At 44.7% G+C, this 23,859-nt stretch overlaps 1 protein-coding gene across 21 annotated transcripts in view; it reads left to right on the top strand.

The window, feature by feature from the left end:
- Positions 1–23,275, top strand: part of rbm33a (RNA binding motif protein 33a) — a 45,947-nt gene extending 22,672 nt beyond the window's left edge. For 2 of the 21 annotated variants that reach the window (XM_090199897.1, XM_021563024.3), the window contains 11 exons: positions 1,210–1,507; positions 4,830–4,891; positions 8,414–8,549; positions 9,132–9,511; positions 10,210–10,512; positions 10,750–11,061; positions 12,628–13,278; positions 15,344–15,511; positions 17,498–17,698; positions 18,095–18,183; positions 18,373–23,275. In XM_090199897.1, coding sequence (XP_090056023.1) covers positions 1,210–1,507; positions 4,830–4,891; positions 8,414–8,549; positions 9,132–9,511; positions 10,210–10,512; positions 10,750–11,061; positions 12,628–13,278; positions 15,344–15,511; positions 17,498–17,698; positions 18,095–18,183; positions 18,373–18,421 — 2,649 coding nt within the window. In that variant the 3' untranslated portion in view covers positions 18,422–23,275. The remainder of the gene's footprint in view (positions 1–1,209; positions 1,508–4,829; positions 4,892–8,413; positions 8,550–9,131; positions 9,512–10,209; positions 10,513–10,749; positions 11,062–12,627; positions 13,279–15,343; positions 15,512–17,497; positions 17,699–18,094; positions 18,184–18,372) is intronic. The other 19 variants (XM_021563026.3, XM_090199898.1, XM_021563027.3 and 16 more) reach the window with 14 other exon arrangements.
- Positions 23,276–23,859: the final 584 nt, after the last annotated feature.

Raw genomic sequence — 23,859 nt, forward strand, 5'->3', positions numbered from 1 at the left:
AGCAGGCAATGCAGGTGTAGAAGCACGGTGGCAAGAAAAACTCCCTAGAAAGGCCAAAACCTAGGAAGAAACCTAGAGAGGAACCAGGCTATGTGGGGTGGCCAGTCCTCTTCTGGCTGTGCCGGGTGGAAATTATAACAGAACATGGCCAAGATGTTCAAATGTTCATAAATGACCAGCATGGTCCAATAATAATAAGGCAGAGCAGTTGCAACTGGAGCAGCAGCACGGCCAGGTGGACTGGGGACAGCAAGGAGTCATCATGTCAGGTAGTCCTGGGGCATGGTCCTAGGGCTCAGGTCCTCCGAGAGAGAGAAAGAAAGAGAGAAGGAGAGAATTAGAGAACGCACACTTAGATTCACACAGGACACCGAATAGGACAGGAGAAGTACTCCAGATATAACAAACTGACCCTAGCCCCCCGACACATAAACTACTGCAGCATAAATACTGGAGGCTGAGACAGGAGGGGTCAGGAGACACTGTGGCCCCATCCGAGGACACCCCCGGACAGGGCCAAACAGAAAGGATATAACCCCACCCACTTTGCCAAAGCACAGCTCCCACACCACTAGAGGGATATCTTCAACCACCAACTTACCATCCTGAGACAAGGCTGAGTATAGCCTACAAAGACCTCCGCCACGGCACAACCCAAGGGGGGGGGGGCGCCAACCCAGACAGGATGACCACATCAGTGAATCAACCCACTCAGGTGACGCACCCCCTCCAGGGACGGCATGAGAGGGCCCCAGTAAGCCAGTGACTCAGCCCCTGTAATAGGGTTAGAGGCAGAGAATCCCAGTGGAAAGAGGGGAACCGGCCAGGCAGAGACAGCAAGGGCGGTTCGTTGCTCCAGAGCCTACACTCAATCATATGACCCACTGAAGAGATGAGTCTTCAGTAAAGACTTAAAGGTTGAGACCGAGTTTGCGTCTCTGACATGGGTAGGCAGACCGTTCCATAAAAATGGAGCTCTATAGGAGAAAGCCCTGCCTCCAGCTGTTTGCTTAGAAATTCTAGGGACAATTAGGAGGCCTGCGTCTTGTGACCGTAGCGTACGTGTAGGTATGTACGGCAGGACCAAATCAGAGAGAGAGGTAGGAGCAAGCCCATGTAATGCTTTGTAGGTTATATGTTACTCGACATCTCTGACTTGTCGGTCTTCCATCACTCTCCCTCTACATCACTCCCGTAACCTCCAATTAGCGGTCTCCCTCGAGAATGACTCCCCCTCACCCACGTCATCATCTTCAGCAGCACCATCGTCAGGGTGGCCCTCGAGGGCCCTCCTTCCAGGAGCACAGCGGCGGGCCGCTGGCCCTACAGCCCCTCCTCCCCCTGCACATGGCCCAACGTGGGGCACCAGTCAGGCCCCAGACGGACCCACCACACCGCATGATGAGTCCCCCTCCCTCACACAACCACCAACAGCAACATGAGCAGCAGCCCAAGAACATCCACATCAACCCCCATTTCAGGGGCACTGCATCCTCCCCTGCACAAGGTAGGTCTGTAATTTGGGCTGCTCCGCATGTTTGCAGGGCCAAATAGCACCCCAGTCCCTAGATAATGCACTACTGTTGGCCCTGGTCAGTGTAGTGCTTTATATAGGGAATTAAGGTGCTATTTGATACGCACACCTGGTCCCCTTTCATTGGCTTCTGACTTATTGTAATGATAGTGCCTCTTCTGTTGAATGTTGTGAGTATTTGCAACTTAGGTGAAGGCATAAGATGCAATTCTGTTGGCAGTTATCAGTGCACTGCTTTGAAAAGTGTTTGGGTTGAATGACATGTGGACACTTCTCAAAGCCAGTAATAGGTTTGTTGTTTTTTTGGCAGCATCTCCATTCCTCAATCTGTTGGACTGCCATTGAAGTGTGTGTGTGTGTGTGTGTGTGTGTGTGTGTGTGTGGAGGGGGACAGGATAACGGGAGTGTTTTAGAGGTTGGCAAATGTCCCTGAACCCATACAGTGCATTTAGACCCCTTGACTTTTATACATTTTGTTACTTTAAAGCCTTATTCTAAAATGGATTACATCGCCCCCCCCCTCAATCTACACACAATACCCCATAATGACAAATAAAAATCACATTTGCATAAGTATTCAGACACTTTACTCATCACTTTGTTGGATCACCTTTGGCTGTGATTACAGCCTCGTTCTTTAGTTCCTTTTTGCATCTGTCCAGATGTGTACATTCAGAGATTTTTTCCCAAAGCTGCTCCTGCTTTGTCTTGGCTGTGTGCTTAGGGTCATAATCCTGTTGGAAGGTGAACCGTCATCCCAGTCTAAGGTCCTAACCTACTCCAGAGCGCTTTTCATCAAGGATCTCTTTCTACTTTACTCCGTTCATGTTTCCCTTGATCCCGACGAGTCTCCCAGTCACCTGACGCTTAAAAACATCCCTACAGCATGATGCTGCCACCACCATGCTTCACCGTAGGGATGGTGCCAAGTTTCCTCCATGACGCTTGTCATTCAGGCCAAAGAGTTCAATCTTGGTTTCATCAGACCAGATAATCTTGGTTCTCATTGTCTGCGAGTCCTTTAGGTGCCTTTATGGCAGGCTATCATGTGCCTTTTAATGAGAAACACTGACTGAGTGCTGCAGAGATGGTTGTTCTTCTGGATGGTTCTCCCATCTCCACATAGGAACTCTGGAGCTCTTTCAGTGACCATCAGGTTCTTGGTCACCTCCCTGATAAAGTCCCGTCTCCCCCAGTTGCTCAGTTTCTCTCGGCAGCCAGCTCTGGGAAGTGTCTTCGTGGTTCCAAACCACTTTAATTTATGAATGGTGATGGTCATTGTGTTCTTGGGGACCTTCAATGCTGAAGACATTTTTTGGTACCCTTCCCCAATCCTGTCTCGGGGGCTCATGGCTTGGTTTTTGTTCTGACATGCACGTGCTTCTACACCTGCATTGCTTGCTGTTTGGGGTTTTAGGCTGGGTTTTTGTACAGCACTTTGAGATATCAGCTGATGTACGAAGGGCTATATAAATAAATTTGATTTGATTTGACTGTCAACTGTGGGACCTTATATAGACAGGCGTGTGCCTTTCCAAATCATGTCCAATCAATTGAATTTACCACAAGTGGACTTCGTTGTAGATACACCTCAAGGATGATCAATGGGAACAAGATTCTCAATTTCAAGACTTATAGCAAAGGGTCTGAATACTTATGTAAATTAGTTATTTCTGATTTTTAGGTTTAATGCATTTGCAAAAATTTCTGAAAACCTGTTTTCCCTTTGTCGTTATGGTGTGTAGATTGATGAGGGGATTTTTTTTTTAACCTCTTATGGATCCCTTAAGCGCGAATCCCGCTCGAATCCCGTTAGCGGGATTGATTTTTTTGCAAATTCAAACTACAGAAATATCTATATTCAACCTTCACGAAAATATAAGTGTAATACATCAATATAAAGCTTAACTTCTTGTTAATTCAGCTGCTGTGTCAGATTTCAAAAAGGCTTTACGGCGAAAGCAAACCATGCGATTATCTGAGGACAGCGCCCCGCATACCAACACATGAAAATACTTTTTCAACCAGGCAGGTGCGACACAAAAGTCAGAATTAGCCATATAATAAATGCCTTAGCAAAAATATCTTCAAAGGTATCTCAAATGTCTGACAGTGAACGGTCATTTTGTTCGATAAACTCCTTTATATCCCCAAAATGTCAATTTATTTGGCACGTTTTTTTCAGAAATACACCGGTTCCAACATGTCTACAAAGTATCTAATAAATTAAATGTTAACTTAGTCCAAACATTTCAAACAACGTTCCTAATCCCAACCTCAGGTATCCTAAAATGTAAATAAACGATCAAATTTAAGACGGAATAAACTGTTTCTAATACCGGATAAAAACAATGTGAAGCGCGTTCCAGTTCACGCACAACAGAAGACTAAAGCCCTTCAGAGTGACACCTGCAAACTACTTCATTTCTCAAAAGAAAAACATCGAACAATTTCTAAAGACTGACATCTAGTGGAAGCCATAGGAACTGCAATCTGTGCCCCCAAGTCTCCCATAGAAAACCATTGGAAAACAGTGACCTCAATTTTTTTCCCCTGGATGGATTGTGCTCAGGGTTTCGCCTGTCAAATCTGTTCTGTTATACTCACATACATTATTCTAACAGTTTTAGAAACTTCAGAGTGTTTTCTACCCAAATCTACTAATTATATGCATATCCTAGCTTCTGGGCCTGAGTAGCAGGCAGTTTTACTTTGGGCGCGCTTTTCATCCGGACGTGAAAATACTGCCCCCTATCCATTTTAGAATAAGGCTGTAATGTAACGAAAGGGGACAGGGTCTGAATACTTTCCAAATGCTCTGTATATACAATGTACTGTCCTTTACAATTTCTGCCATTAAATGAATCCCCATTGCCAGTTACAACAAACTGATTATGAATTGAAGATGCATGTAATATTTACTGAAGTCAAAAAGCCTAGCTAATACTGTATGATGAAGTGGCCTCAGAGCCAAATGTACCCATCTACCTTAACCTGTGGTCCTTTAAGAGAACTACAACCGCATGCTTTTACTATGTCCATTCTTTAATTCCTTTTTGCCTCTATCCAGATGGGTAAAAGTGGGAGCCCATTTTGGAGGTGAAATATAAAAACAGTTCTCAGACGAATGCTAGATCCACATTCGGTGCGATGTGTGAGGCTTAAAACGTGCCTGTGTAACAGCTCACAAAGGGGTGTCTAATGGACTGCCTCTCCTTCTCCCCACACTCGTTCTCTCTTCCTATTCCCATTTCTTTCTCGACCCCCAATCTTCTACATCTTTCTCTGTCTGCAGTGCCCTTGCTGCCTCCTGCCCAGAGCCAGCCCAGACCTGCTGTGGGTCCTCAGAGGTTCCCTGTGAGTAGCAGCTGCTCCCCCGTCTCCGTTAACAGTGTGGACCTTTTTGTGAGAGAAATGTCATTATGGCAATTAGATGCCCACTCGGGTCCAAATACTGTTAGAGCGAATCTGTAAACTCTGATACCAAGTCTGTCTGCACAACTGGTAATGGTTGATAGGGGCTTTAGGCAGTGGCTATGGTGGCAGGCTTAGTTTAGTTTGCACTCTTCATGGATGCGCTAGGGCTCAGACTGAGGTTGGCATCATAATGAAATCCTGAAATCAGGGCTGCCTCCCAAATTGAACCTTATTCCCTACATAGTGCACTCCATCTGACCAGAGCCCAATGGCCATAGGGTACCATTTGGCACGCAGCCCGGGATAAACCCTACCACCGCCAGTGAAAATACCACTTTTTATTCGCCAGTGAAAATACCACTTTTTAGGACAAGTTTGTCCCAAAGCAGAACAGTCCTTTTAGAAGGCAGTTTGAATGGGTAAAACATGCCCAAAACAGTTTTTGTTTCATACTCAGGCTAAAAAGATAGTCAGGTAGTCAAAGAAAGCAATATGGAGTCATTGAAGAGCCTCAGAGTAAACTAGAACCCATTACAGAGATAACAGGAAAGGAATGCTTTTTTAAAGTGATTACAAACATTGTGGTGGAAGTGGATTGGCTAGGCAGCCAAATATGACTCAAATTACTCTCAACTGCATTCCAAATGGCACCCTATTCCCTACATGGTGCACTACTTTTGGTCAGGGCCCATAGTGCTCTGGTCAAAAGTAGTGCACTATGTAGGGTATAGGGTGCCATTTGGGATGCCGACTCAGTTCTCCCAGCTAATGATGCCCAGGCATCAGGTGGAGCTGGTGCTGACTGACACCTTCCCGGGAAGAGTGTTTTATATGGATTTATGCAAATCAGCTTAAACATTTGAAAATGGTTTACGTCCAATTGCATTTGGCAAAAGGTTTACAAATGAGCCAGGGTCTCACGTCTGTCTGTTATTTGGAAATTGCCTACATTTTATTCAGTCTTCCTCGTCTCCTCTCCATTTCAATTTTCCAGTGCCAGTTTCCATCAGTCTGTGATGGCGGTGGACATTGATAGCAGAGAGAGTGCTTCAGTGTGTGTAGCAGCTGTTTTACACTTGTCAGAGTTTGAGGGAGAGGCTAAGCTGACGCCAAGCATAGTGTTGGCTTCCCCAGCTGTCAATCACTTTTAGGCTGCTGTTGCCACAGACGTGATTTGATATACATGTGACAAAAAGACCTGCAATATCCATGTACGACTGGGCACCAGATTACAGATGATTATCATATATTATCAAATGTAATTGTTCAATGAGGTGGCGGAGATCATGAGATTATGCCCCTGTAATAATCTGTAATATCGTTATATGAACAATATTGTTAACCAGGGGTTCCAGTTAAGAGCTCATTAGGGTGCTATAATGATGAAAAAACTGCTAGTCAGTAATATATTTTTATGTTTGTAATTTGCATGTAGTTGAAATGGTATCCATTATATCAAGTGCTTGGTGGTGCCGTACCATATATTAATTTAGCAGTGGCTGGCTGCTGCTTCTAAATCGTTGTAGCCACTTCAATAAAAACATTTTAATAAAAAATTGCTATGGTAAAACTAAAACCAGATATAAAGTATATAGAAAAGATAAAGGAGCTATATATCTTTGAGAACTAATGATCGGCAATAAAAACTATTTAGAGAATATAAAATAAAAATGTCATGACATTGATTTTGTTATGTTTTAGTCACTCAGATAACATAAAACGCCATAAGCCATGGCCAAATGTGTAGAATTGCAGGAAATTTACTTTAAAGCAGCCAAAGAGGATAGCCTTTAAAATTCTTTGGTCGGTGACCACGCAATTCGCCATGCCCACTATCACACCCCCCTCATGCTAACTTTGCCACCGCTGCTGAAAAAAATCCTAGGGGAAACACTGTGGTGAAAGTATCATTATATTTAGCCATTTTATTTCAAATATGAATACATTGTAATATCATCAGGTTAGATATGGAAAACATGAAAGTAGCCTTGGTTCCACATTGTCCAAGCTACAAAGAACTTTAAACGATGACATAGAAGTGCCATCGGGAACATTTTCTGTCCGACGGTAGAGGCACTTATCTAACATGTCTTTCAGACTCATTGGTCAACAGTACCATTGTCCTTAGAAAGGTGAAATCCCTCCCTCAGCAGTGGCAATAATATGCAATTTGTACAAAACACTATGTCCAAAGAGGGAACAACCGAAAGAAATGTCACTTCTAATCCTCTTCGTTTCCATTTCTCATTGAATGGTTTGACATTTGGCCCGGTCCATTGTATGACATTTGTCTTAGCTAGCCCTCTTCTCTTTCCGAGGGGGATATCTGCAGCATCAGTTACACATTGAGCACCTCTCAGCCTGTTTATCGAGGATTAACACTCAGAGGATGAGCCGCGTTATCAAATTCATACAAATTTCCAGAGGTATTATGTATACACCCGAGCCTCCATTGTGTATACCGGACTGACCTTTGCAACAGAGCTTTAACGTCCAAACTAACAATGTGATCCGCTCCCTCTCGTCCTCTGCTTCGTTAAGCCCCGTTGATTAACTTTCTGTTAAGCAACTTTGGCGACTTTCTCCAGTCCAGCATTCAAAAACACCCCTCGATCCCTCTCTAAATGCTGTCAGTCTACCGGCGAATCAGGATGGATTAAGCTTAGATAGCATCTTAAGTCATTTATAAAGCGGCAAGGAGGGAGGGAGGTCTAAGCACCGCATTTGTGGAAGTGCCACATGTTGAGTTGAAGGTTAATTTTTCAACAGAGACTGATGTTTAAGAGGATAAAGGAGAGACGGGCTGTAAGGGGGGCTTCTTATTCCAAGGAGGGATTAGGGGATCGTTATCTGCTGCTTTTCCTTGAAGGTAGATTAGACGCAGCATGGTGGGGGGGATTGTGTGCTGTGTGGAAAGCTGTTGTACATACAAAATGGGTGGCTGGAACAAAGAAATTAGCACTGATTTAACCCAAGCCCAAAATGCTTTGCCATCCTTGTTCCCGGAACGCGAGCAGGTCACGTCAACAAAATGTATATGTTGGCGTTAGTGCAGGTTTACAATAGCGATCCTGTAATTCACATTGTTTCATACGATATTTTACGATATTGGGACCGTTTCTCAAATGGCCATTTTCCTGACCAAAATGGCAGATTCTGTCATGTTGCTATGATCCAATGACTACTCTAGTGAGTTATAGAGGTTTATTCTCAATGGTATTTTCTCTGAATATCTGTGTGCACAAATATACATTGCACGCAAGTCAACATCGTGCCTAATGAGAATAATCCTAGCCATTACATTTTGAGCACTCACTCCCTTTCTAGTATAATATTATTACCCGAAATGTCCATTTTTGTGGGGGGGGGGGGGGGGGTTTAAATTAGTTTGTGATTACAGTGGTTCCCAATGTGAAATTAAATGCATGAGCGTTTTTGTGTGCTCCTCTCCCCCCATCACAGCGACCAGGGGACTTCCAGCAACAGCACGTGCCGGGTAATTTCGGCCAGCCGCCCCAGAGGCCCCCCCATCACATGGAGCCCTGGAGGAACCAGCCTCTCCCCACCCCCCAGGACAGAGAGCCCTTCTTCATCGGGGGTGAGACCACAGCCCTGCGTCCCAAACGGCACCTTATTCCCTTTTTAGTGCACAAATTGTTTGTTGTCCCAAATGGCACCGTATTCCCTACATGGTGCACTAATTTGGACCAGGGAGCTCTGGTCAGAAGTAGTGCACCACATAAGGAACAGGGTGCCATTTGGGACGTAGCCCTCCTTACCTAGTCCCACACACCCAACTCACCCAACCATGCCTCCTTCCCTGCCTTTAAGGGGTTACGTCTTCTCTCTTAGCATATCTAACCCTTCTGGGCATTAACCCCTAGCAGTACACCTTCAGGGTACACTGCAAGGGTAATTGCAGAGTTCCATTAACTCAATTAATGCATGCATTCGAAATGAGTCGGGGCTCCTAATGTACATGCGTATCACTTCTCCATTTACTGCTTATGTGGAATGAGAATACCATCAAATATTTGTGTCGTGTTCTGTTAAAATAAATGTAAGCCTATGTATTGGCAGTCGCTGTCTGATGTATTGAAAGTGAGTGGAGATGAGACAAACAACTTGAAGTCTCAGTTGTGGTTCTTTCCCCCCTCCTATTTCCCCTCCTGTTCTATAGAGCCAGGGCGGTTCCCAGGGCAGCAGCTGCTCATGTTCGATCACCAGAACCCCGGCTTGCTCATGAACAGTAATAACCACCAGCTCTCCAGCCAGGGCCACATGGCCTTCAACCAGCCAAGCCCAGGGGGGTTCAACCAGCCAGGCCAGGGTCCAGGGGGCCAGCTAGGGATGTTCCAGAGAGAGCCCCCCAGACCTAACCTGCCTCCCCAGGGCCACCCCCAGAGCCACCAAGGCATGGCCAGCCTGACTGGACACAGCGGACCCACTAACACCAGGCTCTTCATGGGCCACCGTCAGCCCGGCTTCCCCCAGCAGCAGGGGACTCCCGGGCCGTTCCCTTCACAGCAGCTCCAGTTTGGGATGCAGGTACGGATGAGAGTAAGTGAATCTACTACCAATTAACGTGTGGTGGTGGCCTGCACTCTGCCTGTGCAAGAGGCGTGCGGAATGATTTAAGCGTTGGTCCACAAATGGGAATGTTATCTATTTGTTTGTTTAGTATTTACTCTGCATGGAAGGGAATCTGTTCAGTTTGTATTGTAAACTCTGGCCTTTTCCGAGCTTCTTCACTATCCGTAATTATTCCGTACCTGTTGAGATGCATGTCAAATGTGAAATATGGGCCTTTTCTTATTTTATAAACCAATCGTGTATTTCACCCAGTTTTCTCTGGATTATTAAAATGTTGGAAACCCGAGTAATGATCTCATAAATAAGTCAAGCTCGTTGAATATTCCCTGTTAGTGAAGCAGTCATAAAAACTGTTCGTATTTCTGAGACCTCCCTCCCATGTGGTATGTATGGTGAGCCACAGACAAGAGTGCCCTCTAGTGTACGACTCGTAGTTATACCTCGGGTTACCGCGGCTATATGAGGACACCGATTGGAGGTTAATCAAATGCATGTAACAGTTTCTCCTTGAAGAAGCTTGAATCGTGTGCGTACGACAATTCAGAACTGTGGCTTTTTCCCATGTTCAAATGATTTGTCAAAACCGTACGTCTTAAGACCATGTCAAAGTTCAACTCACTCATTCTGCCCGATTTGTCTTTTTTTTGTTTTCAAATTAAAACTAGGGCTTGATGCAGCACGGCCTTCTCCACTCGCAGCTCCAGCATCATGACTTGCCTCTATCCCATCAGCAACAACAACATCAGCAGCACCACAGACAGGACCTGTCTCAGCCGCCTCTCCAGCACCACTCTCACCCCCATCCCAACGAGCAGCGGCAAGGCCCCATGATGCACCGCGGCGGGCAGGGCCAGCCCCCCTTCCACCAGCAGCAGCTGCAGCAGCACGGCAGCCCCAGACAGATGCACCCTAGCGGGCCCCGCCCCCAGAACTTCCAGCAGCGTAACGCCCCCATCAGGACGAGGATGGTGAGGAGCCGCGTTTTAGTTTTTCCCTTTTCGTTTCAGAATTGTGAAATGATTGTGCTCACAATCGGTCATAGGACTGTTTGGGTTTATGGCAAGTTCCAAATGATTTTTAAATGAATTGACATGCTTTACTTTCAATCAAAAACCCAAACGGGCACAAAAAGAAAATCACATTTGCTTGATATGCGTAGCCTATATAACCAATGTCCATACAAATCATCCCTCCCCTTTCCACAGAGCCCCCCTGCCCCCAAACTCATTCCCCAGCGCAACAGCAACCTCCGCGAGCTCCCCGTGGCACCTGGCAACCAAAACGCGAACAACGTCCGCCCCGCCTCTGCGCCAAACGCCTCCAACGTCAGGCCCGTTGCCAGGGCAATGCAAGGAGGGGCGCGACCGGGCCTGAACCCTCGGCCGGTACCCGGCGGTGGCAGAGGAAGAGCCCAGCCTGCTGCTGCCAACAAGGCTGCAGCACAGCTACCTGGGCCACTTGGAAGAACGGTGGTTCGCAGGGATTCCACAAGCACCCGGCCAAACACAGCAGTACAGGTCAGTTCTGCACCACATGTAAATGGCACCCTATTCCCTATATAATGTAATAAAGCTCTGGGCAAAAGTAGTGTACTATGTAGGAAATAAGATGCCATTTCAGATGCACCTAAAAGGAGTGTCTAAATTAAACAGTGTTGTGGCTAAAACGGGAAAACAACTTGAAACGGCTGGGATTTCCATGTGCGACTCATTTGCAATATAGAAAGAATTTAGAAAATGGGCTTTAGGTTTTATTTGAATCATTCTCTGTTATCACATATTCAAGGCATGGAGCTAATTTGAGAATGCTTTATTATTTTGACAGACGGTGTGCCTGTAAAATTCAGTAACCTGAGATAAGCCGAGCGAAGCCCGCCGTGATCCTAAGTGGGGTCGTTCTATTTATTTAATGGCCCAATCATAAGGTTAGAAATGAGATGAGACTCGTTCACAGAGGAGTCCATTAGAAAAGGAATCAATACCATCGTAGTGTATTTCTCTGGGGTATCGCTTTTCATTGCTACTGTGAATGTCACACCAATTTAGACGGTTCCAATGGTAAACACTGTAACTCTGTGGTGCGTCTCAAATGGCACCCTATTTCCTATAGTGCACTGCTTTTAACGAGCGCTGGTCAGAAGTAGTGCACTATAATGGGAATAGTGTGAGGTAGGGCTGGGAATTGCCAGGGAGCTCACAATACGATTATGTATTGCTATTATCACGATTCTATGTATTCACTGAGTGTACAAAACATTAGGAACACCTGCTCTTTCCATGACAGAATGATCAGATGAAAGTTATGATCCCTTATTGATGTCACCTGTTAAATCCACTTCAGTCAGTGTTGATGAAGGGGAGGTGATCGGTTAAAGATGGATTTTTTTTAAATCCTTGAGACATGGATTGTGTGCCATTCAGAGGGTGAATGGGCAAGACAAAGATCTAAGTGCCTTTTGAAGGGGGTATGGTAGTAGGTGCCAGGCGTACCGGTTTCAGTGTGTCAAGAACTGAAACGCTGCTGGGTTTTTCCTCGCTCAACAGTTTCCTGTGTGTGTCAAGAATAGACCACCACCCAAAGGACATCCAGCCAACTTGACACAACTGTGGGAAGCACTGGAGTCAACATGGGCCAGCATCCTTATAGAATGCTTTTGACACCGTGTAGAGTCCATGCCCCAATGAATTGAGGCTGTTCTGAGTGCAAAAGGGTGCTGCAGAGGGACGAGAGAGCCATGAGAGAACCAGTTTTGATCAATCGTGGAAATAAAAGTGCTGAAAGCAAAATGGGCTCTTTAAAAAGCTATGAAGGAAAAACACTGGCGTTTTGGTGCAGGTACAGCAAGCCAGCGCAGAAATAATAATGCAAAATTGTCAGAAAGATACTCTATATCTGCAAAAATAATATCCTGATATGAAACTATCGATTTCTTTCCCCATCACTAGTCTGAGGGCCCATTGGACTCTGGTCAAAAGTAGTGCACTATATAGAGAATAGGGTTCCATTGGGGAAGCAAGCCTGTGTTACTAGCACATTGTGAGTTTGTGTCTTTGATGTTTCTCATATTGTTGGATTTGTTGTAGGATCCGGACGAGGACGAGGAGACGCGGCAGTACCGTCTGAAGATCGAGGAGCAGAAGCGTCTCCGGGAAGAGATCCTGAAGAGGAAGGAGATGAGGAGGCAGATGCAGGCCAGCGTCCGCAAGAAGGAGCTACTGGAACGCATCAACGGCCAGGGTGACCCACAACAACAACAGCTGCAACACCACCAACAACAACTGCAGCGTCCGTTTCCTCCTAAACCGCAACAGCCCCAGCAAGGCACTTCTGCTTTCCCTCCCAGCGGCACCCCACAGACGCCCCCCGCACTCCGCCAGAACGTCAAGACCCAACTGACCAAGGGTGAGCAAGCACCGGCTCCAGGCTGGCAGGGCGGCAACACTGGCCCCGGGTGCCCTGGTCCCAACCCTCACCAGCAGGCCCAGTGGCAACAGCAACACGGGCAGCAGAGAAGGAACGTTACCCAGCTGAACCCTATCAGACCAGGTGGGGCCCCTCCCATGGGGAACATGCCCATTCAGGGAGACCCGATGGCGGGTCTGGGTTCCGGCCAGGCCCAGTCTCTGGGGCCTAAATCAGGGGTGAAGAGAACTGTGATGCAGCGAGCCAACAGTGGAGACGGAGCGGGGCCACAAGTTCCACAGAAAGTAAGAGTGGTCAAGCTTCTAGGAGGGGTGAGTTCCTGGTTTGGCGATTTACTTTTGGACTGACAGACATAGGGTTGCAAAATTCCGGGAGAATTCCGGAATCCGGAGGGAATAAACAGGAAATCCTGGGAATTTGGGGATAATGTACCGGAATTTTGCAATCCTAAATAAACAGCATCTTTGTTTCGTTTTGCCTTTGTCCTGCGGTTCGTTCGGTACCCTCTATTGTTTCCTTGAAAGTGAATTCAACGTAAGAATATCCAGATACTTTTAAAGGTCACCCACTCACTAGGACCACATGTTTTGTAACCTATTCAGAATGCCATATGGCTCTCATTTTGGCAAGTGTCCCATTTCCTTTGTTTTTGTGGTGGTATTGAAGATGAGGCGCTTCCACACCCATCTTAGCTTTAAAATGCTAATAGGATCCAGTCATTAATGTGAACTGTCTGGCATTTCTCTGACATCTATTAAATGTAATTGGTGTTTGAGACACCACTGCTCTTAAAGGTTGGTGTCTGTCCTTTTTGAAGGCATACCCATATTGTTTTTAAAAGATCTAGACGGGGGAACTTTAAGTGCAAAACAGGCAAGACGGTTATGAGCCAACTCGGTCCAGATTCAGAAATCCCTCCGTTGTCAGCGTTGGATCATCTTATTCTCGTTGGTTCAAATCACTACTGCCGCCTTAATTATGAATTAATCACGGTTGTAAATTGGAAAAGGCTTTGTGTATAAACATTCGTATCTGTCGTTGATGAGGCAGTTGTGAGATGTGATGTATTTTGGAGTAAGCTGCTTTGCTCACATCCCAGAGGATAAGGATGTAAAGGCTGCATCGCAGGCTCTCTCTCTCTCTCTCTCACTCTTTCTCTCTGCTGCCCTAAATGAAGATAACGGGAGTGTCAGCCACGTTAATAGAAACCTGTTCCTAGCTATCTGAAGTGCCGCATCTCCGAGGGAGAGAGAGGAAGCCCATAGCTGTGCTGAAAAAGCAGATTCTCCAGATGCTCTCTCCTCCGCCACACATTGTTCCGCTGTCATCGGCAGCCTGACAATGTTATCTCGCTCCCTCCCTCCCCTCCCTCTCTCCAGCAGCCGCCTCTCAGGTGTGTGAGCCATAGAAACGTCAACCCACGACTCGCGTCAATTAATCTTCCCCTTAGCAGGGCGGCTCTGCGCCATAATACCTGTGTAAGAAAGAGTCGCCACTTTTGAGGGAATTGGATTTGTATAGCTTAGGCAGTGCAGATAAGGGGGGGGGGGGGTTTAATCAGGCAGAATAGGGCCCTACAATGCAACATGCGCTACAAAAGCCAGGGGGGGTGGGGAGGAGACGGGGTGGGTTAAAGGGACCGGGAACATGTGAAGCCGGTGTCACTCGGGTGTAATGCAGCTTAGCATCTGATGGGTGCAATCAGCAGCTGTAGATTTCTATAGGAGGATTAATCCATTTACTGTGGGATGACGGCAGGAGACCGGTCAAAGTCAGATAGCACTGCAGTCTTTCTCTCTCTCCCTCGTATTGATCTGTCACATTAAGAGGAGGAGGAGAGAAGAGACAGCCTTCATCTCTTTCCGCGTGTGGGTGTGCATGTGTGTAGCCTGTACGGCCCTAGCTATCTGTAACTATTTAATAACGAGAGCGTAACCATATTGGATCCATTCTCAGCATGAGGCCCACAGTGCTCCGCCTCAAAGCTAATGTCTTCATGGGTATTGTGGTGTGAGAACAGGAAAGCCAGACTGGCTTCAGATATTGCTGAAGGGCGCATTTCAACAGGACCTTTTTCAACCGTTTTGATGTTCGATTTGATGTCTGGAATCCGTGATCGGTCTTGTGTTCTCTGCGTCGCCAAGCCCTTGGATCCAATCGAAGGACTCCATCCAGACCACACTGTGTAACAGTTAAAACCGAGAAATTAGTAGAAAGTCTGTTGGTCAGGGTTTGCCCCCCAAATGGCACTCTATGGCCTGCGATAGTGCACTACGTTGGCACCCTATTCCATACAAAGTGCCCCCCCCCCATAGGATTCCATTTAGGACACAGCCCTGCAGTCTATTTACTTTCCCTGTACTGTGTGAACTCTAGGGAGGAGATGTGAGTGGTGCCAGCGCCCCAATCCAGCAGCAGGCCGCTAGGCCAGCCCCCCAGCTCCACCAGGGCCCAGTGAGGAAGGTAACCCTGGCCAGCCCCCCCGGAGGACTGCCCATACAGGGCCTGGTCACACAGGGGGGCAGAGGGGGCATGGGCAACAGGGTAGGTTGTTATATCTACTCACACCTATCACCATTACGAGCACTACACACAAAAAAACTGTGTTTGTGTCCCAAATGGCACCTTATTCCCTACATAGCCAGTTGAGGTGCCATTTGGGACAGGACCGGTGGACTCTAATCAAGGCCGAGCTAACATGGGTTACTTACCAGGGCCTGAAACTGTGTTTTTGGTCCACCAGCCAGTACTGTCATATTAAGGGCAGGGGTATTTTTGACAGGAGCGCTACCTAGAATTTTCATCTTTTAAATATAGATGTAAGAAAATCATCTCTTAATACATTGCTATTCGCTATGTTTTTCATGCCTCTGGCGTTCCCCTGCCGTTTGTTAGTAGCTGTACCATTTGGAGCAGGTCTGGTAATAACTTAAGACAGGACAGTATGCCAGGTGTAGTGATGTTGACAAGCTGAGAGTCGGCGTGACACGACTGCTACACGGGGTCCCCTGGCCTCTCTGCACGCTTGTCACCAGCCCGCCGTCTCGGCGGACGGGACGGACGCTCTTGGCTCGGGAAAGGCAGCCACCATGACAGGGAAAGGCAGCCACCATGACGCCTGGTTGGCTGGCTCTCTCCTTCTTTGTACTCTGGGGTCGCTCCCCCTTTCCGCCGCGGTGGCTGGCGAACGAACACACCACTCTCTCCCTCGCTCGCTCTCGTATGATGATACAACAGATGCGAGCAGGCAGCATTCATGTTTTGACGTTGACACTGTATGTAGAAATATAATAAGTCAATCAAGCAAAGGCACCAGCCTGGAGATGTTTATGAGAAAATGGAGGAGAAAAAACGGCAGGTTTTTGAATTTTCACTCATGCTGAAAAACAGTAGACCCTGGTAGATGTAAGTCTCTCTGGATAAGACTGCTAAAGGGCGTAAATGTACAGTGTGTTCACTTTTTCCACATTTTGTTACGTTACAGCCTTATCCTAAAATTGATTCAATTGTTTTTTCCTCATTAATCTACACAATACCCCATAATGACATAGCGAAATCATGTTTTTAGACATTTTTGCTCCTTTATAAAAAAGAAAAACAGGAATATTCAGACCCTTTGCTATGAGACTTGAAGTTTAGCTCAGGTGCATCTTGTTTCCATGGATCATTCTTGATGTTTCTACAACTTGGTTGGAGTCCACCTGTGGTAAATTCAATTGATTGGATATGATTGTCTATATAAGGTCCCATAGTTGACAGTGCATGTTAGAGAAAAAACGAGCCATGAGGTCGAAGGAATTGTCCGTAGACCTCCGAGACAGGATTGTGTCAAGGCACAGATCTGGGGAAGGGTAGCAAATAATTTCTGCAGCATTGAATGTCTCCAAGACCACAGTGGCCTCATCATTCTTAAATGGACGAAGTTTGGAACCACCAAGACTCTTCCTAGAGCTTGCCCGCCTGGACTAACTGAGCAATCGGGGAGAAGGGCCTTGGTCAGGGAGGTGACCAAGAACCCGATCGTCACTCTGACAGGGCCCTGACTTGAACCCAATCAAACATCTCTGGAAAAACCTGGAAATAGCTGTGCAAAGACACTCCTGTCCTACCTGACAGCGCTTGAGAGGATATGCAGAGAAGAATACAGGTGTGCCAAGCTTGTAGCATCATACCCAAGAAGGCTTGAGGCTGTAATCGCTGCCAAAGGTGCTTCAACAAAGTACTGAGTAAATGTAAATGTGATATTTCATTTTTATTCTTTATAAATTTGCTAAGATCTCTAAACTGTTTTTGCTTTGTCATTATGTGGTATTGTGTGTAGATTGTTGTTTTTATTCAATGTAATCCATTTTAGAATAAGTCTAATGTAATTGTGGACAAAGTTCAGGGGTCTGAATACTTACTGAATCCACTGTAGATATCACGCATCTCGTTGCCACTCGGCTGAATGTGGAATTAAAACAACATACCTGCATAAGAGGTTCAAGCAGTTTCCCCCCTCCCCCTTTCTTTCCTCCCTGCCTGGTGCAGGTGGTTGTCCCGGGGTGTGGCAGAGCCAGCGGGGCCGCGGGAGGGACAGGTCAGCTGGGCCGGGGGCGCCTGATTCCTACCAGACAGAGCCAGAGAGGGGCAGAGGACAGCCAGGCCTGCACTGTGTCCATAGACGGCCTCTCCACATCCACCACCGACGCGCAGCTCCGGAACTTGCTCAACTCAATCGGCCCCATCCAGGTAGGCCTTCTTTTCTTGTCTCCATCTGTTTTTGCGTCTGAAATGGCACCCTAGAGTGCTCTACTTTAAATTAAAAATGATATATATATATATATTTGAAGTAGGGCACTCTAGGGTGCCATTTGGGAAGCTTACCCTACTCTCCCTCCATGCTTCTCTGCTCCACCGGTAGAACGTCTTCTATGCTCCCTCTCATATTGGTGGACTCTTAACTAATGTGTATCCGATTGTGGTCTGCTAGCACCCTCTAGCTACAGAATGTAATATAACCACACCTGCCTCCCCCATCCACCCCTGCTCCCTCTTGTGGATGAGAGAAGCTTACGACGGGGGTAGCAGCAACTGCTCTGTTCTAAACACGCCTGCTTTCCCCTTGTTCTGCTTATGCTGCCGCAGATGTTCAAAATGCTGCCCCAGCAGAGGAAAGCCATTGCCAAATTTCACAATCCCCAGCATGCCTTGAGTTTCCAAGTCAGCTTCAACAGGTAAATAAACCACTTTGTTTCACTCTCTCTTTTTAAAACCCACAATCTTCTGTCACTACTGTCACTACTCTGAAAATGTAATCATCGCCCCCCCCCCCTCCCAAAATGTATCATTATGAAAAGGGCTTACACCTAACACCAAATTAGAACGCTTACTCATCAATGCATCTTTCTTTTGGAACCATGCAGGCATATGATAGATTTGTCCCATATTGATGTGTCACTGATTGATGTCTGAAGCCGCGCGGTAGAGGGTGGCGGCGAATGCCCAGTGCAGGACGTCACGCCTGACGCTCATGTGGCTTGGAGGTTCCGGTGTACAGATCCTTCAGCTATATGTAACAACAGCTCTATGGAACACACAGAACCTACACAGCACCCTCATCCTCCTCACAACAAGCACCCCCGACCTCCTTGCCTGCTGACGGATCTACTGAGGAAAACGTCAACACAAAGCAGCATGTTTTGCTCATGTTTGAATTTCCGTAAAGGGGAGCTTCAAATGCCGGTTTCATATGACAAATATGTTTATTGTCACTGGTCTGGACACTTGGACAGACGTGACTAGAGGGAAGATGCTGGATAGTCTGTGATTTTTCAAACTTTGACAGAAGGAATTTGAGATGAGTAAAAGGTTTGTGCATCGGGCACTAACGACAACAAGAAGTAGTGGTTGACACTGGATAATGGTTGCTCCCCACCCTCAGCTCAGTTGTGAACACCATCTATATCAACGATTAGGGAAAAGAGTTTAGGAGATTTAACTTGTACCTGGAGATTTTACACATTTTCTGAACAGGTGTTTTTGATTCGAGGCAAGCTGCTGATGTAGGTCTTGACTGAAAGAAACGGGTGTAGAATAGGTGCGAAGCTTGCCACTACATATTTTCCTTTCTGGCAGTGCCATTTTCCTTCTACAAATGGCAGCATTTCATAATTATTGTGGATTGGATGCGATGGGTTGACTTTTTGGGGTAGAGCCCTTCCTCAAGTAGTGTTTCATTCCTGAGTAAATGGCACAGCCTAGTGGAGAATTTAAGCCATTTAAAAAATATAATCTGGTTTGAGGGTATGATTATGGGGATTCAAACTTGACCTTGCATCAGCTAATGATTCCAAGGATTTTTATTCAAATAGAATTTAGATTGATTAGCCATGCAAATATAGGACGTTCTTAACCTATTCCTAACAGAATTTCACAGTTCTGTTAAAGAAAGCCCTTTTGACTGGCCACCATGTCTTCACCTTCACTTCTGGAGGAATACTAGGCTGGATGACATGGATAAATAGTGTGTATTTGTTAGGTTTTCTCTACATTTTAAGGTCATTGACGTTACGCGGAAAGACTGGTTAAATTGTCCTTATGATGCTAGTGTGTCCATTTTGACCGTTTAGCGTTACTTGATCATTGGAAAAATGTGTACTTTAATAGGGAGCCGTTAGTTTTGTCTTTTAACTGGGTAAACATGAATAGGGTGTCTACGCTTGTGTGTTCTCGGAATCCGTTTTAGTCTTTATTGACATTTTTGGGATGCACTCAACTTTAGTTTTGTGTATCGTTGGCATATTCTGATTTCATTGGTACATGTCAGGTTTAGTGGGTGTGTTCGCTCCATAGTAAATTGTCATTCCAGTTCCATTTTAAAGGTTTATCAGTGTTTCCCTTAGAATTTGTTTTAGCAGTGGTGGCAACTGTCACTGAAGGTGGGGGTTGGGGGTCAGGCAAGGATCATAAAGGGGTTTATCTGGTGTTCGTGTTGGAGGGGTGTGGTAATTGGCGTGGTCAGCCCGTTGGCGCAGCTTAATTCGATCCAGAATTGTCGGCGGAGAGACAAATTTGCTGTTTCTCAGCAAAATGTCCTGCAATTCTATGTATCGCTTTTTGCCTTGGCTGTGTTATGCTCACACATTATAACAAAAGCAAAGGGTACCCCAATCTGGGCCCCTGGGTATGTGCCCGGTCAGTAAACCAGCCAGGCTAAAAATACTCATAAATTCATAGGACGACTCAAAAATGTACAATATTAACTGTCTAGCTTTTATTTTTTTTCGATTTCTAGTTCTCAAAGATTATATTATTAAATAATATATTTCAATTATCATTTCTAAGTACTTTGTCTGGTTTTTGTCATTTAAGTTTACACAAAAAAAAAAAATAATAATCATATAGAACTCTAACCTGAGCTAGAACTCTTACTTTCGTTTAATAGTAAACTAGTTTGACTCAATAGTAAAACCAAGGATACTGGTTTGTGCTTTTTGCATTAGGCCACAATTCAGAATGTTGTAGCAGTCTTGCCAATCTGTTTTTGTTTTAGAATTTTGATTAGAACACCAAACCGCAAAAGGAAATGTCATACTTGTTTTTTTACTTTCAAAAAACTCATTTACAAACTCATTCTATACTGAGTGCATTCATACATACATCATTTTAAAAAAATAGTTATTTGTTAATGATGGATTGCAGGTTCACTGAAACCTGGTGCAACAAATGCATATTTGTGTCAAAGTACCTTTCAGTATTGCTGGATCAAGGCTCGGTTAGGTTTTTATTTTATTTTGCTTCCAAAAGTGACCAACCTCCTATAATAAGAGATCAGAATAAAACAGTTGCGGTATAATTTCATTATTTAGTATAATTTAGCGCAGTACCTGTTCCATTTGGGAATGTGTGGGGGCAACCATTGTCAGTGTATTAGTAGTCATGAACATAACATCAAACAATTATAACTGTCACTGAATGTTTATCACTTTTCCAAACTTTTTGAGTTCTCATTATGTGCTTTGTTGTATCAAGTTAACCTTTTTTTATTTTTATAAATATATATCTATATATCTAGATATAGATGTGTGTGTGTCCAGACTTTCATTATTCTACAAGTGTTTCATTTGTATGTAGAACAAAAACTTGAGAGCCTGGACCCTGTTTCTGTTTGTCGATATTTGAAGACGTTTTAAAGGGAAAATAAAATATGGCCTATATATACCATGAAAATATGGTTATGTGAAGCCGATTGAACTATTCTAGCCCACAACTTTGTGTGTCTGATGTCTATTTGTCGTTACGGTGAGGTAGCTCATTTCGGATGCCAGCTGTCCTTCATTGTAATCAAATATTTTTCTTACGGTATTGGTTAGTTTTTATCCTCCCTGGTTATTGTCTCTTCCAGTATACTGACTCCCCTCCCTGTGCTGTTTTACCAAATCCTTGAACAATTTCCTGTTGCACAATTCAACTTGGGAACTAGGTGTATCAGTAAGATTAGGTAACTTGTGGTTTTGAATGTAGGCTACATAGTTTGAATGTAGGCTACATCGTTCGAATGTAGGCTACATCGTTCCATTACATGCTAATTGGGTACAATCTGCCATTATTTCTGGCAATGAATCTTCATTTTATTTGTTGTGAAGTATTTGAGTATCTTTATTCAAAGTATATGAGTGTATATATTCATAGTTTACATTTAATTACCCCCATCCTCCCCAACACACAGCACTGATAATTCATTATTTGAGATGCCATAGTATTAGCTGTCAGCATAAGGAGCAGAGGATGTGTTACCTAGCGGTTTCCTGTACTCCTTGTAAGTCGTAAAGGGCAACATGTTACAATTGAGTACAATTTTAAAGTTATTTTTGATTTTTTTGTCACTTCCCGTTTTGGGCTTTCTCTGACTACTGACTGAGGTTTTATTTTGTTTTGTAGATGTTTGAACTGGCCGCTTCTTTGCACGTTGTTCAATGTTTTTTTTGTGCTGAATTTAAATTAGAATCCTATGGATTTGAAAAGTATTGGCAATGCCATTTTAAGTCGCATTAGTAAAAGACATGAATGTTATGTCTTGTAACAGAGAACCAGGTTCATATTGGACCTATTTTTGTACCTTGTTTCTAAGGTGTTTATTGCCGTTGTACTTACGTGTACTGTATGATGAACGTTGTGCTTTTTGTGTCATCAGGTTTGGAGCACTCCACTTTAGCTGTTTTAATGTTGATGATTTTTTGGGGAAGCTGCATTAATTTAGGTTTTAAACAGGATGCTACATCTACTGATTTGACTGATCTGCTCACATCGAATTGTTTGCTATTGCTTATTTCATTTTAAATGTCAATGGTTTTCTAAGATGCAACTACTGGACATGCTGCTTAAAATGTTATCGTGGCCGTTGGGATGAAGAAGTGCCTGACGTTTAAAAGATCTCCGAACTTTGAAACTACTAACGTTTCTTATTCTTCACTTAGGTGTATTGGATGGGCTCCAGAAGCGCATTGTTGTTGTTTTTTTTGCAGGACCACGGCTGAATATCCATAGTTGACTCCTTTCCTCTTTTCTTTTCTTTTTTAGGTGTGATCCCGTGGACTGGCACCTTGCCTCAATGCTAACACGGTTTGGTTGTTTGCAGGTCCTGTGAGAACACGATTGACTACTTTTTCCTCTTGATAATTCAGTTGATTTTGCAGCATGGTTTTGGGCCTCAAACCCCCTTGGCTGGACTTACGCTTCTTCCATCAACCCCTTTTCCTGTAACCCTATCCTCCCAACCTCCAAGGTTGGCATTGACTCAGTTGAGGTGTGTTGTTATTGTGGTTGTTGCTGCTCTTAACCCTCTGTATCAAGCAGGGGCCCTGTCTGGATTACCTTTGTTTGTTAGCCCAATGGATGGAGGTTAACATCTCTGTGACGACACCCGGGTTCACAGATCAGACACGCTTAAAGCCACACGCTTCCACTCCACCCAAGTCATGCCAGCTATGCTCGGCATTCAAATGTTTGTTTGGATCATAAAAAAGAGACCACTGATTTGTTATACCGTGGACGGTGTGATATTGTCACTGAAAAAACTGACTTGAATTGTTGAAAATATACCAAAATGTATGTTTCACATTTGTGTTGAAAGAAATGTTGATCAATCAAGATTGTACAAACCAACATTGTTCAAGAATTTCAGTGTTTGTGAAATGTTTGCTTGAGGTGCCTTTGTAAACTGAGATGCAACATGTTGAAATATGCTTTTATTTTTACAAAATATACAATGTGCATTGTTGAATAATTAAGTGATTCCATACCTAAATAAACACCAATGTATTTTGTCTTTTGGTTTTCTTGAATTCACTTTGAAAATAAAGAAGTGCGATTGATTTAATAAAAAATGTTTCACCTTTATTTAACCAGGTGAAATATCGCAGTGCGATTGACGCCTACTATGATGCGCTAACTATAGGTAGAAACAAATTATGCTCAAGTCATTCTTACGATAATAAAAGTATGCCTATGTACAGTTGAAGTCAGAAGTTTACATACACCTTAGCCAAATACGTTTAAACTCTAAAAATTCCCTGTCTTTGGTCAGTTAGGATCACCACTTTATTTTAAGAATGTGAAATGTCAGAATAATAGTAGAGAATTATTTTGGATTTTATTTCTTTCATCACATTCCGAGTGGGTCAGAAGTTTACATACACTCAATTAGTATTTGGTAGAATTGCCTTTTAAATTGTTTAACTTGGGTCAAGTGTTTCGGGTAGCCTTCCACAAGCTTCCCACAATAAGTTGGGTGAATTTTGGCCTGTTCCTCCTGACAGAGCTGGTGTAACTGGGTCAGGATTGCTCGCACACACTTTTTCAGTTCCGCCCACACATTTCCTATAGGATTGAGGTCAGGGCTTTGTGATGGC

The sequence above is a fragment of the Oncorhynchus mykiss genome, chromosome 15, assembly GCF_057628025.1.
Source record: "Oncorhynchus mykiss isolate SJ-2025 chromosome 15, ASM5762802v1, whole genome shotgun sequence".
Classification (NCBI taxonomy): Eukaryota; Metazoa; Chordata; class Actinopteri; order Salmoniformes; family Salmonidae; genus Oncorhynchus; species Oncorhynchus mykiss.